The following is a 17496-nucleotide window of genomic DNA, read 5'->3' as shown; positions in this document are numbered from 1 at the left end:
TTCATTCCTAGTCTTTCTATTTTTGCTTTGTTGTTTTCTTCAAAAGGAAGAAACTGTGACACACACACACACACACACGCACACACACACACACACACACACACACACACACACACACACACACACACACACACACACACACACACACACACACACACACACACTATTAGTGCAGCAGTGGGGATTGCTTCTTCCTTTTCTCTTCACTTCAGAGGGAAACTGGGATCCTAATTGAGTTGAATGGAGCTTAGGGGTGTCGAAAGTGCGTCGCTGTTGCTGCTGCTGTGAACACACACACACACACACACACACACACACACACACACACACACACACACACACACACACACACACACACACACACACACACACACTCACACACACACACACACAGCTTTACTGCACCTGTTGTATGTTAAGTGTTTATTTAACCATAGTCTAGGTTTGGTTTCTGTAATTCCGTGCTTCTAATTCTGTGTTACGCTGATATTTTCACCGTTCAGATCGTTTCTTTAGACTCAGCTGGACTGATGTGAAACACACGCGTGTGCTAATGTATCCGTGTGTGTGTGCACGTGTCTCTGCAGACGTGGACACTTGTGAAACTCTCAGGGTGTTTGTGGCTCAGAGGTAGAGCGGGTCGTCCTTTGATCCGAAAATTGGCGGCGCTGATCCCCAGTTACAAGTGCTCCTTGGGCAAGATGCAGAAAGTGTGTGAATGTTTAGATCCTGATGAGCTTCTGTATGTGTGTGAATGTGTGTGTGAAGGACCAGGATGTGGTTCCATAAACCCACAGTGATGACCTAGCTGAGGCCAACGGTTAACGGCCGACGTGCACTGACCCATAATTCATTGCACGATGATAAATCTCTCTTTCTCGCACATATAATCTCCATTTTTAAGTATTTTATATCTGAATAAACATTTTTCAAGCACTTGATGGTGAAGACAAATGATTATTTCATAAATTGCCCAATGTTTTCTATGGACACGTTTATAGTTTGTAGAAATGATGAATGGAAGTGTTTGAACGCAGTTTGGCAACAGAAATACTTCAGAGAGCAACAGCTTGTCCAGCTATGCACGAATAAACTAAACAAAGTGATTTTCCAGATCCGTGTGCTGTTAGTGAGTGTTTAGAATACATAAGCAGGCGTCCAGATATAAACATGTATTTGGTGGAGAAACCTAGCGTGTAACGTTGCACCAGAATGACTTTCAAAAGACAACTTCAGCTCTGATATCTGTGTTCATGTACAGAAGGTCAAACATCAGAAGATAGACTCAGAGGTTTGACTTATTCAAACAGTCCAGTGGTCGTCAACATGTTTGATTAACGCCGTGGAGGTCGCCGGTGTTTTGGTTAAACCAGTGACCGTGTTAACTGGTGACTCTCAGCAGAATGTGTCTTGGTTGCTTAGAGTAAGAGCAGCTGTTGAAAACATGTTTGTGTTCTCGTAAAAGTCTTTGGTCACCTTTAAATACGAATTTATTACTTTGTTTATTGAGTGGACTTTGACAACAGAACATTTTGATTCTGGTAACAGTTTGAATTAAATGTTTAAAGATTGATAACTCGTCTGGATAGTTTAGAAATTCTCTGTTGACAACATGCACACGCATATTTATAATGATGTCTGGTTATTTCATTTATTAAGAAGTTTTATTGTTTGAGTGAAATTAACTTCAAAAGGAAACTTTCAACTTTAATGCAGCTTTTCTTTTTTTCTCCTTGAAACTGTTATGTCAGACACTCTCACACTGGGCAGTGCTTCAGGTAACACACACACACACACACACACACACACACACACACACACACACACACACACACACACACACACACACACACACACACACACACACACACACATACGCACAATTTTATGTAGAAAGCTCCTTGACAAAGTACAGCATCCTGTCAAGTGGGGAGCTATTACTGGGTGTTATTAACTGTCGCTCTGTCTAGAGTCTGGTGTGTAGGTGGAGCGGCAGCAAAGATCATGCATTAGTACACACACACACACACACACACACACACACACACACACACACACACACACACACACACACACACACACACACACACACACACAACACACACACAAACACACACACACACACACACACACACACACACAAACACACACACACAAACACACACAAATCATGGATGGTAATTACATCCACGCTTGTCTTAAGAGTCTGCGTGGGAGACGGAGACGAAGGACACACTCACAATCACTTCCTGTGTTAAAACGGTTTATGAGTCTTTTCATACGTCGGTTACTTATGATGTGACCACTTCCATAAAAAACAGTTTTTGCTTTGTGTCAGTTGATGTATCCTGCATGTCTTGAATCTGATTACCTTTGTGTGAAATCATCCCGTTGGTCAGTGTTGTGTGTGAGAACTGGAGTTATTTCCTTGATCACTGATCAAAAGAGAAATGATGCATCATAACGATAAACCAATGCTGCGTTCAAGACAACTAGGAACATGAGCGTCTCTGACTCCCTACCGTCCTAGAAAAAGTCAAATGGATTTAAATCTACCTACCTGGACCTCATGAAGCTTAATGCTAGAATGGAGGCCCCTGAATGGCCCCATGTTTAGAGAATATTATAGATCCGTGATGAATTACAACTCTTCTATTTCAGCACCACGGACAGTGCTATGGACTATTCCAGTATTTTTGCAGCCTCAAATCCATTGATGTCAATGTAGACATAGCTCAACTTTTGGAACGCACTGCATGTCATGTGAGGAGGAAACGACCAATCACAGCTGGCAGATATGTTTTCTTAGGTAATCATTTTAGTTCAGGACAACCTGGAGCTTTACTTTCTGTCCCGTGGAATATAGAAGCAGCTTCATTCCTGCTGTTTTGAGACGTCACAAGTTTGCACTATCCTCTCTGCTGCTGTAATCCTGCATATGTCCCCGCTGTGGGACTAATAAAGGATTATCTTATTTTATCTTATTTTAATAGATGCCTACTGGTCAGGGACTAGGAGTCATCCATTGCAGCATCAACCCTTCATGAGGAAAACGTTGTGTGACGTCACACAACAATGAAAGCAAAGACTCTAAATGATAAACCATCAACTAAAAGGCAACGTAAAGTGTATTTGCCTGTATTTAATCTAAATAATACACACTATCACATAGTGAAACTAGTTCTGCATGGAAATAGAAATGTATGATGGCGTCTGTTATATCATGTCCTGTTTTTTCCTTATCTCCATCCTTTATACATGCAGAGAGGCTGCTCTGCTGAGAGTGAACTGGTCACATCTCAGAGTCATGTGTGAGGTCATCTGATTTAAACACACACACACACACACACACACACACACACACACACACACACACACACACACACACACACACACACACACACACACACACACACACACACACACACACACTCACCTTGAACTCGTAGGATTCCTCGATGATGACCTCCAGCTTGACGTGGTCTCCCAGCATCGGACGGCCCATGTCAGCGATGCGCTGCTCCTCTTCATCTTTTCCTGCCAGCGCCTCCTCTTCCTCCTCCTCTTCCTTCAGCTGTTCCTCTGGAGAAAAAAAGAAAACACCACAAGACAACAACCAACGGCAGAGTCAGAACAGGACGACAGCATTTACTTCCTCCAGGATAACCCACGTAATGTCAGGACTGCTTTCAGGGAGAGTTGAGTACAAACATATTAAAGCAAACAGAAGAATAACAAGACAATTAAAACATTAAAACAGACCATGCTGGTAATGTTGGAGATAATGGAGAGTGAATGTTCAGACAGAGCAAACAAAGCCAGAGGAAGTAGTTGATTGGAAGTAAAGTGGAAATTGTTGCTATAAATGGAAGAACATTATGAGCAGCTCGCTTTTAATCCAAACACAAATGTTTATTCAAATTTCTCAGGTGCGTTCTTGCATCTCTTGTCACCACGTTCTTGTCAAACTGTGATGCTCTGTGTGGCTGCAGGAGTAAAGCAGGAAGTCAGATTAGTAGCAAGAATTTCACCCAGGAGACCGTTGTGCATGTCCCGTGTGAAACCAGACGTCAATGTGTATCCAAAGTTAAGTTAAGCGTTGTATCAAGGTTACAGTTAGCCTACTTAATTATGTTATGTAGGTTATGTAACGTTACGTAATGTAGCCTACATAAATTCGTGACAAACGTTTTTTCATCCCAAACAATGATCTTTTCCTAAACCTAACAAAGTAGTTGGGTTTTGTTTTGCTTAAAACTTTACGTTGTTTCCTGTCAAAGTTTATTTTGAAAAGGTCTTGGGAATGAGAGCGCGTTGACAAGAGACGCAGGAACAAACGATGCATCATCTCTTCACGTTCATCAGAGTCGGACTAGAGGTTTTTATTAAAAACGATAACTCTTAGATGTCATGGATCCAACAGCAATAAGGGAATTAAACATTTTTAAGTGTAATGATGTAATGGCTGTGCAATTCTTTAAAACTCTGGCGTACAGTGTCCATATAATTCTTCAAAACTGAACTGACTTTTGCCAAATCTTCATTTGTAGCTTTTAACCGATGAGCTCCTCTCATCAGTGTTCTTTTAACTGAACTGATTTAATTCCCACTTCTAGCTTCCACCTTTGTGTTAAATTAATATCTAGACACTTCTGTGGTTTCAATTCATATAATTAGGTTTACACTGTTCAGCATTACTGAATGAAAACACTTCGTCTCATTATCGCTGTTCCTCACTCACACCCTCTCTCTCTCTCTCTCTCCTCTTTCTTTTCTTTATGGTGTGTGTCAGTAATTGAGATTCACTGTAGAGCCTGAACTCACTGCTGAGATCAAAGAGACGGAGCGAGAGAGAGAGAGAGAGAGAGAGAAAGAGGCCATGATCAAATCTTCCGTGGGTAATCGGTTCTCCATGTTGGTTCCTTCCATTAAAGAGCAGCTCATTGTGAGACGGCTTCAGCTCATTGGTCATTTGTTCCCCTCAGAGGAGCTGCAGGACGGAGCTTATATCTCTCTCACTCTCTCTCACTCACTCTCTCACTCACTCACTCTCTCACTCACTCTTTAAATCATGTCCTCTCCTTTATGAAAAATGTCCGTACCAAAAAAAGCGGAGAGAAATGTATATTTTTACATGTTTGGTTTATGCTGGATTATTAGCTTTCATGCTAACGTTTCCTTCCTAATTTAACTTTAAACTCTATGTTTGACTTTAAACTGGTACCTGGTGATAAATCCATCCATTAAACTGGTTTCCACTGGGCATAAAATAAAAATAATCTGTGCAATTTAAACAGTGATTTACTTATTTATTATACCTTTATTATTAAATGTACAACATCACCAGGTTGAGGTCTGCGTTTGGTCTATTTTGTGTGTGAGCAATACATTCAAGCTGCTGCTGCTCTGTGTCCATATTGTTCTTTTTGTTTATTTCACATATTAGAAGTTGTCCTTTAATTGTGTTAAATTGTTTAGTTTCTGAATTGTTTTGGAAACTTCAAAGATAACAACGCAAACAGTCTCAAACTAGGTCTGAAGTGTTTAAATACTGAAGATGCACGTATACCCTTTAAAAAGTTACTCCTCATTTTTGTGCGCTTTTCTTACAAAAATCCAGCAAAACGTGTCAATTTCCGCTTGTTACATGTTACAGTCTTTCCAAAATAAAATTTGCAAATGAAGTAGGGAGCATACGACTGCATAAACAAGACTTAGAATGGTGTATGACTGATATGGTTTTGCTACTATATGTTTTTGGATTCTCCGTTCATCGTGGAGTCATGAGAGAAAAGCAAAGCTTTCTTCAAGAAGGAATCTGACTTCTGGGTTGAAGTATTCCTTTTAAGCTGCCTTTAAGTATTATCTCCAAAATGCTCTTCATGGTTTCTCTTTAATAAACATGAATTCACAATGAATTCAATTTCACAAACACACTGTTACACATTATGTAATGGAGATTTAATGAACTAGATCATGTGGGATGAACATGACCGCTCCGTATCCTTGTTAGCCTCCTTCCCTCTGTGTGTGTGTGTGTGTGTGTGTGTGTGTGTGTGTGTGTGTGTGTGTGTGTGTGTGTGTGTGTGTGTGTGTGTGTGTGTGTGTGAATGGACCTGACTGAGGCTTAATGTTGCAGGGCGACATGCTGCTTCCTGCCAAAGCTGCTGTCTGCACCGTTTATCATTTTGATCTTTTTCCCCGTCTCTCTGCTCCTCTGAAGCTCAATTGAATTAAGTGAATGTGCCTTTTAACCAGAGCTCACACACACAAACATAACTAATATATCTGAATACAGGAGGAATTTAAATTGGGTATTTTTTCTGTTTTTTCTAATAGCTGCGTGTACTGTGTCTTTAAACAGGCAGCAGGACATAATCTACCTCGGCTCTGTGTTACATAACTGTTTCTAACTCCTTCTCCTCCTTTCTTAATCTTTATTTTGCCTTTCATCCACCTTCTGTCAGCTCATCCTCTTTGTCTCTGCGTCTCTTTCCTGATCTAGTTTCTATTCAGCGACCCACCAGAAGAATCTGACAAAAAGCATTTTATTCATTTTGTTCATTTTCACTCAGCGACCGCCAAAGATGGGATTAGATTTCTAGTCCATTCCTCCTCAATGAGCACCTTGTCTTTCATTCTTATATACCGGTCCTCATCACTAAATCATTAGTTTACTTCCCTTCTTTTTGTTTCTCCTGTCTGAATTTACAGACACTGAAAAAACAAACATTTCAGCGGTTTAGAAAAACAAGTCAGTTCTGTGAGAATCGTAGTCTGAACAGGCGTCTTTTTTCCAGTTTGAAGACATGATGGAGGTTCGTTATTTGTCTTTATTAGACATGTGTTTCAGATGCATCGACTACATCGACTCCCTACTTGTTCTACATGAGGAGAAAGCTTAAATGGATGACTTATTCATTCATTTTATCTATGAATTACGGTGCATTATTTCTCGATGAGAACAGCCTGAACAACTCGATCTGTTACACTCGATCAGAACTGAAACCCAAACCTCCCACAACCTCCCACAGCTGGAATTGGGGTTCAGTGTCTTGACATTTCTGTAACTTCCTGAAACCAACAATCTTACATTGACACCGAATTCACACAGCAATTGGTCCAATGTTTTGAGTAAGAGTAGAGCTAACGTTTACAAAGTCTTCTTTTTTATACTTTACTCAACTATTTCTGGACCTTTTTCTTGTGTAGAACAAAGTCAAATGTACGCCATTATCCCCATGTCTGAAGGGCCCTCGAGAAAGGCCTTTTAGAACAGATACTAACACAACAAGTCGTACGAATTAATCATTTTCTAGCATATCTTCCCCCTTAAATCCAGCCTTACTAGTAGAGGTAACAATGTACAGACACCAAAAGATTGTTGTAATGTCTAAATTCAGGAATTCAGCAATATCATATACTTTCAAATTGGGCATTTTTCAATAGATTTACTCCTAATAACTATGTCTACTGTATCTTAAAATAGGCACAACAAAGGTTCTGCTGCACCAAAATGAGAGGTTTTCTAAAGGGAATCTGGTGCTCGGTAACACTACCGCTTTCGTCCACGGGGGGCGCCAAAATCAACATATATGAACGTTTTTCATAGTAGCTTTAAGTTGTCTGACTTAAAGATAATGACTTCAAAATTAATTAAATTATGTTTAAGCACAGTGCTCATTTAGAAGTTGAACACATGCAATGTACTTCATTTTTTTAAATGAAATATTGAGTTTTGTTATCCTTTTTTTCACTCAGGAAGTGTGTCTAGGATGAAGCGCAGGTCAATATTTGCTGACAAGAGTGTGTGTGTTTGTGTGTGTCTGTGTGTGTCTGTGTGTGTGTGTGTGTGGGGGGGGTGTTTTCACACCTTGTCATGCTTTGATAGAGCCCCTAGCTCCACAGAAGTGATGTGAGATGACAGAGAGAGGAGAGAGAGGAGGACGAAGGAGTGCAGGAGAGGTGGAGGAAAAAGGGGTAAAAGAGAAAAGGAACTTCGACAGAGAGGAGAGGATTTTTACACCCTGTCATGTCTGATGGATTCAGTTTCCATCAGAGGAGGCAGAAGATGAGGAGAGGGGGAGGAGAGGGGGAGGCATCGCTGCAAAGTGTCAACATATAAAGAAAAAAGGAGGAGCAGAGGGGAGTAACTTGTGCATCATGACATGGAGGAGACGAGCAGATGGAAGGAGAAAGAAGACAGGAGGAGGCCCGGTGGTTGATGGGATTAGACAGAACAGCAGGGGAGGATGAGGAGGAGGAGGAGGAGGAGGAGGAGGAGGAGCTGTCACACTTTTTAGAGAGTCCCATCGGAGGAGACAGAATAGGAGCAGGAGGAGAAAAGACAAGTTGAAGTTTTAACTTTTCTTTTCGGTCCACAGGGGGAGGAGAGGAGGAGAGGAATGAGAAGGAGGAGGTGGTGAGGATATAGGAGAGAGGGATGAAGGTAGATAAGGAGTAAGAAGAGGAAGAGGAGAAGAGAGGATGTGTGGAAGGAATATACAATGAGAAGGAGAAGAGGGAGGAGAGGAGGACGGTGGGGAGAGCGAAAGAAACAAGAAAATAAAGGAAAAAAGAATAAAATGGAGGAAGTAGATGAGGAAGAGGAGAGAAGCATGAGAAGGAGGAGGAAGAGGAGGAAGAACAACAGCCAAGTCCCGATCGAGTTGATAAATCTAATCAATACAATATTCTATGCATCATCTTGTATATTTACGATAATCATAAATTACACCAATAGAATAAACTAAACAACATTCAGCATTCGTTGCTAATGTAAATGTTTATTACTGTAATAAAGATATAAATAAATTCATTTACATTGTTTGGTGATTTGCTCAGATTAATGTGAGGCTTAATGAAACTCTATAAAAGCGTCTGCTAAATGACTGTAATGTAATGTAATGTAATGTATAAACAGCTCATTAAAATGTATCGCTGATGATGTTTATTGTTTCACATCATAACAGAGGCTCCAATGAGTTTGTACATTACAGATAATGTAAAGAATATTCTATATGATTGAACTAAACATGGAGACACACCGATAATCATGTCTCCTATAAGTTTATGTAGTTTTGGCTTTATTAAGAAATGCTTTTATATTGAAAAGTCCGAATTTAAAACGCTGTAAATGCTGAAAAAATGATTTTAAATAAATATTTCAAATAATCACTTCTTCTGTCTAAGTTCATAAAATATTACTTTTCTATGTATACATGTGTAAAACATCTTTTTAGATATTTAGCAGTTTAGATATCTCAAATCTTGGCAGCAGAATTCCAGCAGCATGGACTGGGATTTAAACATGATAAATGATAAATAACTGCTACTGGTGATGTAGTTTATTGAATTCAAATCCAATCTAATCTAATTTCCCCATATTGACTGGGGAGGATGGGTTAGTTTTAATGGTTTTAGGAAATCTGGAAGGTTTAGTGTGTAATTTATTCTGTATTTCTGTATTGCAATGTCTGTTTCTGCCGAGTGAAGTCAAAGCTTCATGTGTTAAAGCTGCATTCTCTCTCCTGTCCACCAGGGGGCGACTCCTCTGGTTGTATAGAAGTCTATGAGAAAATGACTCTACTTCTCTCTTGATTTATTCCCTCAGTAAACATTGTAAACATGAGTTTATGGTCTCAATCTCTAGTTTCAAGTCTTCTTCAATACAGCATGATGTTCATTTAGTAAATGATGCTCCATTTAGAGTCAAACAGACCATAAAGCAGGGGATGCTTTAGGGCGGGGCTACACACTGATTGACAGGTCGACACCAGAGACGTATACGGCGTCTCTACGTCACTCCTCCTCAGTCCATATATGGTCACTTCCTGTTCACTTCCTGTCCACTTCTATACAGTATGTGTCTGTCTTAATGCCAGGGTTAATAGATATTGTATTTATTATTGCATAACTGAACACACACACACAAACAGGGCAGAGAAAAGGAGGATTAGAGGACAAAATGTAGTTGCATGTATTCAGTCACAGGAACATACATGTGGTCACATGTTGCTCTGCGAGTGTGTATTGTGTGTGCATGTTTGATGTGTGTGTGTGTGTGTGTGTGTGTGTGTGTGTGTGTGTGTGTGTGTGTGTGTGTGTGTGTGGCCCTCTGCAGGGCGCTCTGTGTTTTCAGCTGGTTTCCCTCTCAGCTCTGTTCCCCCCCGGTGACTGACGGAGGTTCACAGGAGGCAGTGAACTCTCCTCCGCCTCCCGTCAGCCCCGAGGCTGCTCAAAAGAACCTGCAATATCACGGGGTCATCTGGGAACGACTGAAGCCTCCAGTGAATCCAGCTTTCACCCCCAGAAAAATAGAAACCTCCTGTTTAGATCACCCTCAGAGGGAGTCAGAGACGCTTCTTATTTCTTTTAAAGACGAATAATCCAGCATGCATTCCCTCAACCAGCAAATATTAGATGTCTGGCTCCACCTGCACAAACAAAACCGAAGCTGGATAAAAGTTCACGCCTGCTCTCTGGAGGTTTGTTGAAATGGCGTTCTTTGTCGTTCTAGGACACGACGGAAAGACTGCGATCCAGAAATAGATCAGGATGAAATAGGTTAATGGAAAAGTAAATCAAACGCTCTTTTTTCTTTCTATCCTGAACAAATGAGAAGTCGGAGCAGCTGCTGAATTATTTGTGGAGAAGATGGGTATAATGTACATTAAAGGGACACGGATATTAGAACCAGTAAAGACTGGTCACATACCGAGGCTTTGCTAATGTCCTTCTATGTTTAAAACACGAGGAATCCTTCAGTGTCTGTATGAGACTCACCAGGCTCCAACGTAAACGCATTAATGTCATAATTAGACAATCAAGAGCGCCTGAAGCAGTTTCAAGAGAGGAAAGTCTCAGTATGAGGGAGGGAGGGCTGGAAAGACGGGTCAAACAAAAACAGGACTTTCACACAGGAGACCGCAGTTCATGTCTCATGTGAAACTAAATCAACTTTGACTTATTTCCCCTTCATTTTATTGTGTAACCCGCGTAACTTAACTAATGCCAGAATTTTAACTCAAAACCATGATTATTTCCTAAACCTAAACAAGTAAATCTAAAAAAACAAAGTAAAGCTACTTTGGAAGTTTATTTTGAAAGGACACTATGCAATAAATGAGCGTAAACTGACACGACATTCCTGACATGTCCAAAACTTATGAGGGGAACTTAAAGAGTCATAGTATTAAGAGTAGGGACACTGACCAAGTTTGGAGTGAGAACCTTTTGGATATTATCATTCTCTGAAACAGCTTATTACTGATTTTGGTTTCATTGTTTTCATTTTTTTAGTTAAGATGACAAATAAGCCAATTGGAAAGAAAAAATAAGACACTTCAATTGTTGTCAAAGTTCTTAAAAAGGTAGTTCTCACTCTGTTAAAGTCACTCTGGATAATGTAAATGTACATTTTAAGCTGCATGACGTCTCAGACTATCATTCATCTGCTCAAAGCCTCGCTCCTCCTGTTCTCAGAGAGTCAAACAGCTACAAGAGAACAGACTGAACTGCACCGTTTCCCTCCACATCTTCTCTAACTGTTTGCTCCTCGTGTCGGCAGAGCAGATGTCAGATCTGCTGCTTGTTTAGTCAGAACATCAATCCTGTCAAACCTCTGCTGCTTACAGAGAAATAAAGCAATGCAAATTAAAACAGCATAAACAAGAACAGGGAAAGAGAATATGAATCTTTTATCTGCAGCTCAGAGGCTCTTCTCTTATGAAGTGTACCGGTTTGGAAGATGAAACGGGAAATAATAAGAAAAGCTGACTCATACGTTCCCTGTTTTCTGAGGGCACGGTTCTCACATGAATCCACGTTACTGTTTTTTGTGGGTCTTTCAGCTGCTGTCTCTGGAGCAGGATGCTTAAAAGACTATTTGAAAAACATGTGGAGGCGGGCCAAATATTCAGCATTGAGAAAAATCAACGTTAATTCACACTAAGCCTTTTTGTAAACACGAATACAGAACGAGGAAGAGAAAACATGAAAAACAACAGACTGTCATTATGTCTCTGCTTCAAAACCAAAGTATGTAAAACAGATGAAACACTCCTTTTCATTCGTATCATATACGTTGGTTCTGCAGAATATCTGTCAGACTTCAGAACCACTATCACCTTCAGGTCCCTTATGCAATATCTTTTAACTCTCATGAGGATTCTGCAGGATGCATGTAAGAAAACCTAAAGCCTCAAGCTCCCTCTTTTAAAGCCTGGATGGAAATCAAATCTGACATATTCCCTCAGAGAATATCAGGACAAATTGACTTATATAAGGTCAAAGTGGATAACCTTTATCAGACCCCAAAGAAAAGACTTTAGGTGAGACAAATGCATAACTTATTTGCTCATATCATTTTTTACTTTTATTTCAATATCATGCTCATTATTACTTTATATTTTAGTCTCTATAGGGCACTGGTGTACGTATGACTTTATATTATTAATCTTATATATAATCTTTGTTGTTGTCGTTTATTTTTACTCTTTTAGTTTATTTTTTAGTTTATTTATTCTATTTAGTATGGTATTATTTATTTTACATTAAATAATTGTTATCTAGTGTTCATATATGTTTATATTGTTATCCGATTGTTTTTTGTTATTCTCTTGTTGTAATCTTATTGAAAGTCTTGCACAAGAATTTCATTTGAGATTAATAAAAGTCTTTCTTATCTTATCATATCTTATCACCGCTTAAAGGTGAGAAATGTCAGGTAAAACAAGTAAAGAATATAACAAGGAAAATTTTATTTTTTATTCCATTTTCATTATGTTATAGTGAGTGTAAATTAAATATATATATGTATTTATGTAAAATGAAAATTGTATTTACAAGACTGTTAAATCACTTTTGAATTGATAAGTTCAGAAAATGTTGCTTTCCTATATACCGTAAGTTCAAAACATCTAGTTAGATATTTAACACTTTTAATATTACTCAAATTACTTCCAGCAGCATGGGCTTGGATTAAAGATCTTTAGATTATAAATAACTGTTATTGTTAGTGTAGATTCTTGAATTAAAAATGTTACACATGCGTTTTGTACCAAAATAAAATCTCGCCAAATAATTTCTCCATACTATTTTGTGAGGAACGGGTTACCTTTGGGAAATTATGGGATATTGGGAGGGTTAAATTAGAATATTAATCTCTCTCTCTCTCTCTCTCTCTCTCTCTCTCTCTGGAATGAAATATATATATATATATATATATATATATATATATATAAAAACAGTCATAAAGGGACATAAATATCTGTTCAGGGCTGATTTAGAACAGAGAAACCCAACACATCAGCTCATTAAACACAAACCCACTGCAGACCGCTGTGTGTGTGTGTGTGTGTGTGTGTGTTTTAGTGTGTGTGTGTGTTTTAGTGTGAGTGTGTGTGTCCCGGAGGTGTGTTTGATCTCCTGACTGTGATAATGTGAGATCCAGCCCTCGTCTTTGATCCCCTCATCACTATAAACGCTGCTAAAGCCCCGTAAACACACACTGACATTAACAGCACCACTCAGTGTGTGTGTGTGTGTGTGTGTGTGTGTGTGTGTGTGTGTGTGTGTGTGTGTGTGTGTGTGTGTGTGTGTGTGACACAGAGATAGAGCCACTTTTAATGAGTGTATCCAGTAGAGTTTAAGGGCATAAACCCCTTTAGAAAACAACACTGTGCTTTGCTGCTTTACTTCTCACATTAATATGCATTCTGTTGCTGTTTGCTTCCAAGTTAACATCACAAATATTGCTGAATGCACATTTGTCTGAGTTTGAAGGGTAATAAGTGTTTGTACAGCTTTGTATTATACAGTAGAAGGTACCAGAAGAGGAGATGATAAACAGATGAACAGATGGAGCATGTGACTGAAGACACACACACATTATATCTGAAACCATAACCACCATAGTGCCTCATTTAAACAATCTATTTGACAATGATGTGTTCCATAACTGCATAACAACCATTAAACATATGCAGGTTTAACGGTCTCCATGAAGAGGAAAGGCTTTGTTTGATATAAGATTCAGACTGAAGACATTTTACGCTTTATCTCTCTTTTATCATAATTTAGGATTTATTATCTTGAAAGATTATATTTGGAATCTTATGGAGACGGGACAACTTTCTTTGAAAATTTGAAAATTGTTTTTCCAAAACATTAACATGTCATAAGCGAAGCTAAATTCAGCTCAGTGACAATGCATTCTTCAGTTAAACCTTTGGGGTTTCTAAAAGTTGTTTTGTTTGTTTTTTAATCTCATAAATAAGATTATTTTCACCTTTCAGTGTTTTTGGTGCTTTGTCAAATCTTTCTAATGTTGAATCTTTCCATGTTTTACTTTTCTGTACATATGCTGCTTTAAAGAAAACATTCCAGACTTGTTAAAAATGTTGCATTAAACCTCTAACATCCATAACACCATTGGTAATAGCAGTGGTTTTGTCATAAGTATACTGACTACGTTTAGATGCACCAAATATTTGGGTTTTTGCCCTTATTCTGAAGAAGACAATACTCCTAATTAGCTTTTTACAAAGCTAATAAAAATGAATATTCCACTAATATTCTCTTCAACATACAGTCTTCAAAATAGGTGTTTTCTCTGGTTGCTGAATTATTCGACCACATATTTATATCCCTCAAAGCATCTTCTTGAAAAGACCTGCGTTGTGATATTTGCACTTCCCCCAAAAAACCTTTTCATATCCAAGTCTGTCATAATTTTAAAGAAGACGTAAAAGGTTGTGCCGTCTAAAACTGCCATAAAAACCCAAATCAAGACATTATTCTGAATGTGCTGTAAACATGTCAAAAGAATCACACATTACATATGTATTAATGTGAAAATGCTGTTCAGAATAAGGCAGAATTTGATTATCCAAAGGGAATATTCCGTTTTACATTCACAGTAATAAAGGAATATTATTGTGAATGTAAACACAGTCGATGTCTTTTTAAATGCTATTTGCATAAAAATCTGCATCGACTCGTCGGTGCTATGAAGGGTTTAAACGACCCACGGGACATAAAAAAAGAAATAAAAGTCATACTTTGACTTTTGTAGCCTGAAGGGAATTAAATGCCATTCACACCAAACTCACAGTGAACACCCTCCTGAATATTATCTCTGTATGTCTTTTTTTTGTGCCAGTAATCCACAATAGGGGACATTTTCAAACACCAGAACAGATCTGGCAGCATAAAAAGCTCTTTAGTGGATCAGAGGGAAACGAGAGAACGGGGAGGAAGAGGAGGAGGAGGTAAGGAAAGGAAGAGGACAGGTGTGATTCCCACTGAGTTTATCTGAACAAACCTCTGAGGAGAAGCAGAAGAAGAAAAAGGAGGAAGTAAACGAGAGTGGAGCAGCAGAAACGGCTCCTGTGTGAGTTCGCCCTGAATCCCAGATCAACAGGCCGTTAAAACATCAGCAGCAGAGTTTTATCACTTCAGGAATATGAACTCTGCTTTGGTTTTATTCCTCCCAGCGTTGCCAGTTGTTAAGAGCTTTTCCTCCCTCGCCAACTTTAAAGTGCTCTTGTCTCTGCTATCAGATTAGGTTTGCATAAAGTAAATATGATTAAAATTGCATAAAGTCCATCACACCTACTCTGTGATGTGCTCTAAACAGTAATGTCCTATTTCTCTCAGTTCTTTGCCTCCATTTTTCTGGCATTTCTTTATTGCACTTCTTAGAGATTAAACAGTGTTAGCGTTATTGTTTCAACTTTAATTTATATATTGGTGGAGTTTTGGTTTTTGTAATTGATTCTCTTCACTCTGTCCCAATAATACACTACTTTATATAATATATACTACACTAATCTTTGGAGTGTGCTTTTGTTATTCAAGAAATTAACACACTTAACTAAGGATATCAAAATACCAGAAATGTAGTAGTTGATACAAATAGCAGTAACTTTCCACTATTCTCAATGCCCTATTCAATGCTAATCCCTTAATTGCGATTTTTTTGTGCTTCTTCCGCTTCAAGTTTCTCTACAAAAGCTTAATTACATTTGAACACATTATGCTAACGATATAACTTGAATCAATGGAATTGTGTTGCCAGGCAACAGCTTGGGTCCATGTTTGCTTCCTGTCAGCTGGTGTCGTTCACATACACAATGCAACAGGAAATAAACGTGCACACATTTTAAATTTACTACAAATTGGTCTCTTTGGGTGAGAGGGACTGTGGTGCCCACCGGATGCTAAAAGCTAACAGCTAACGATAGCTTGTTGTTCACAATGAAGCATTATCAGGAAAGTTTTCTATCGATTATCTAATACGGCACTATCAAACGGCAACCTTAAGGTTCACGTATTAAACTTTGAACAAAGTGACAATAGTCATTTTTTGCTTTCTGAAGTCTTCCTGGAGCTGTTTAACAACCATAAACAGTACGGTAGATTGTTTCTAGTCCTGACAAGTTCCTCTTTTATTTTCTTTTGCATTGCATAATGGTGGTTAAGGGTCGATAAACACCCACAAATATATTTTCTAATGTGCATACAGTAGGTAAGTGAATGTAGTTAGAAATAGGACACATTTGTAATCTGAGCGGCCATATTGTTTTTTCTTCTCGTTGGAAAAACAACACAAATATTTCATGTGAATAATCTTTGCGAGCTAAAATAATCAACGTGTGTTCGGCCTGTTGATTCAGGATTTCCCCCAACACCTGATAAAGAGCATTCTCAGAGCCGATTGGCTGTCACACCTGTCCGTTCCTTCCTGCTGCGTAGCCATTCGGGGTTTTGGAGCAGAACGTAGAAGGAGGACTGCTTATTGTACTCCTCCCGGTCTAAGATCCTAATGGTTATGCTCTTCCTGTAAGGGACACACACGTACACACACACACATAGAGGGAGGTGGTGAATGCATGCATGGTGAACAGACAACATGGCAAGGTATGTACACCAAAACCACACACACACACACACACACACACACACACACACACACACACACACACACACACACACACACACACACACACGAGGTGGAGTCGTGGATGTGGTGAGATGAGGTGATCCACAACCTGCTGCATGCTCACTGTCACATCAGGAGGTACGGGAGGTAAATCAAAATCTCCTCCTCCGCGTGTCCAGAACATGCAGCGTCTGCAATGTGGGGGGGGGGGTCACTGTGGGGTCACGGGGGTCAAGGGTCACGAGGTTCACCCCCGTCCTGACCTTTGGTGTCGTTGCTCTCCACCAGGCGAGGCTCTGCGATCTCCACGTAGAAGGTCTTGTTCTTCTCGTACTCCTCGTCGTCGATTATTCTCACATTGATGATTTTACTGAGGAGGGAGGAAAGGGGGGAGGAAGGAGGAGGAGACGAGGGGAAAAGAGAAGGCAGAAAAGTGAGGAAAGGACAGACTGGAAAGTAGGAAATCAAGAGGAAACAGAAAAGAGCAGCGTTTGGTTTTCCCACAAGCATCTAAACCTCAAAACGTGAGGAGCATTTTAAACTATCAGATA

The 17496-nt window shown here is 39.3% G+C and overlaps 1 protein-coding gene across 1 annotated transcript in view; it reads right to left on the bottom strand.

The window, feature by feature from the left end:
- The window catches only part of slc8a1b (solute carrier family 8 member 1b), a 123631-nt gene that overhangs the window by 21655 nt on the left and 84480 nt on the right, over positions 1–17496 (bottom strand). The window contains 2 exon segments of the mRNA XM_054599996.1: positions 3437–3582; positions 17209–17315. Coding sequence (XP_054455971.1) covers positions 3437–3582; positions 17209–17315 — 253 coding nt within the window.

The sequence above is a fragment of the Anoplopoma fimbria genome, chromosome 6, assembly GCF_027596085.1.
Source record: "Anoplopoma fimbria isolate UVic2021 breed Golden Eagle Sablefish chromosome 6, Afim_UVic_2022, whole genome shotgun sequence".
Taxonomy (NCBI): domain Eukaryota; kingdom Metazoa; phylum Chordata; class Actinopteri; order Perciformes; family Anoplopomatidae; genus Anoplopoma; species Anoplopoma fimbria.
The sequence above is the reverse complement of the archived record's forward strand: the minus strand, read 5'-3'. Positions and strand labels throughout refer to the sequence as shown.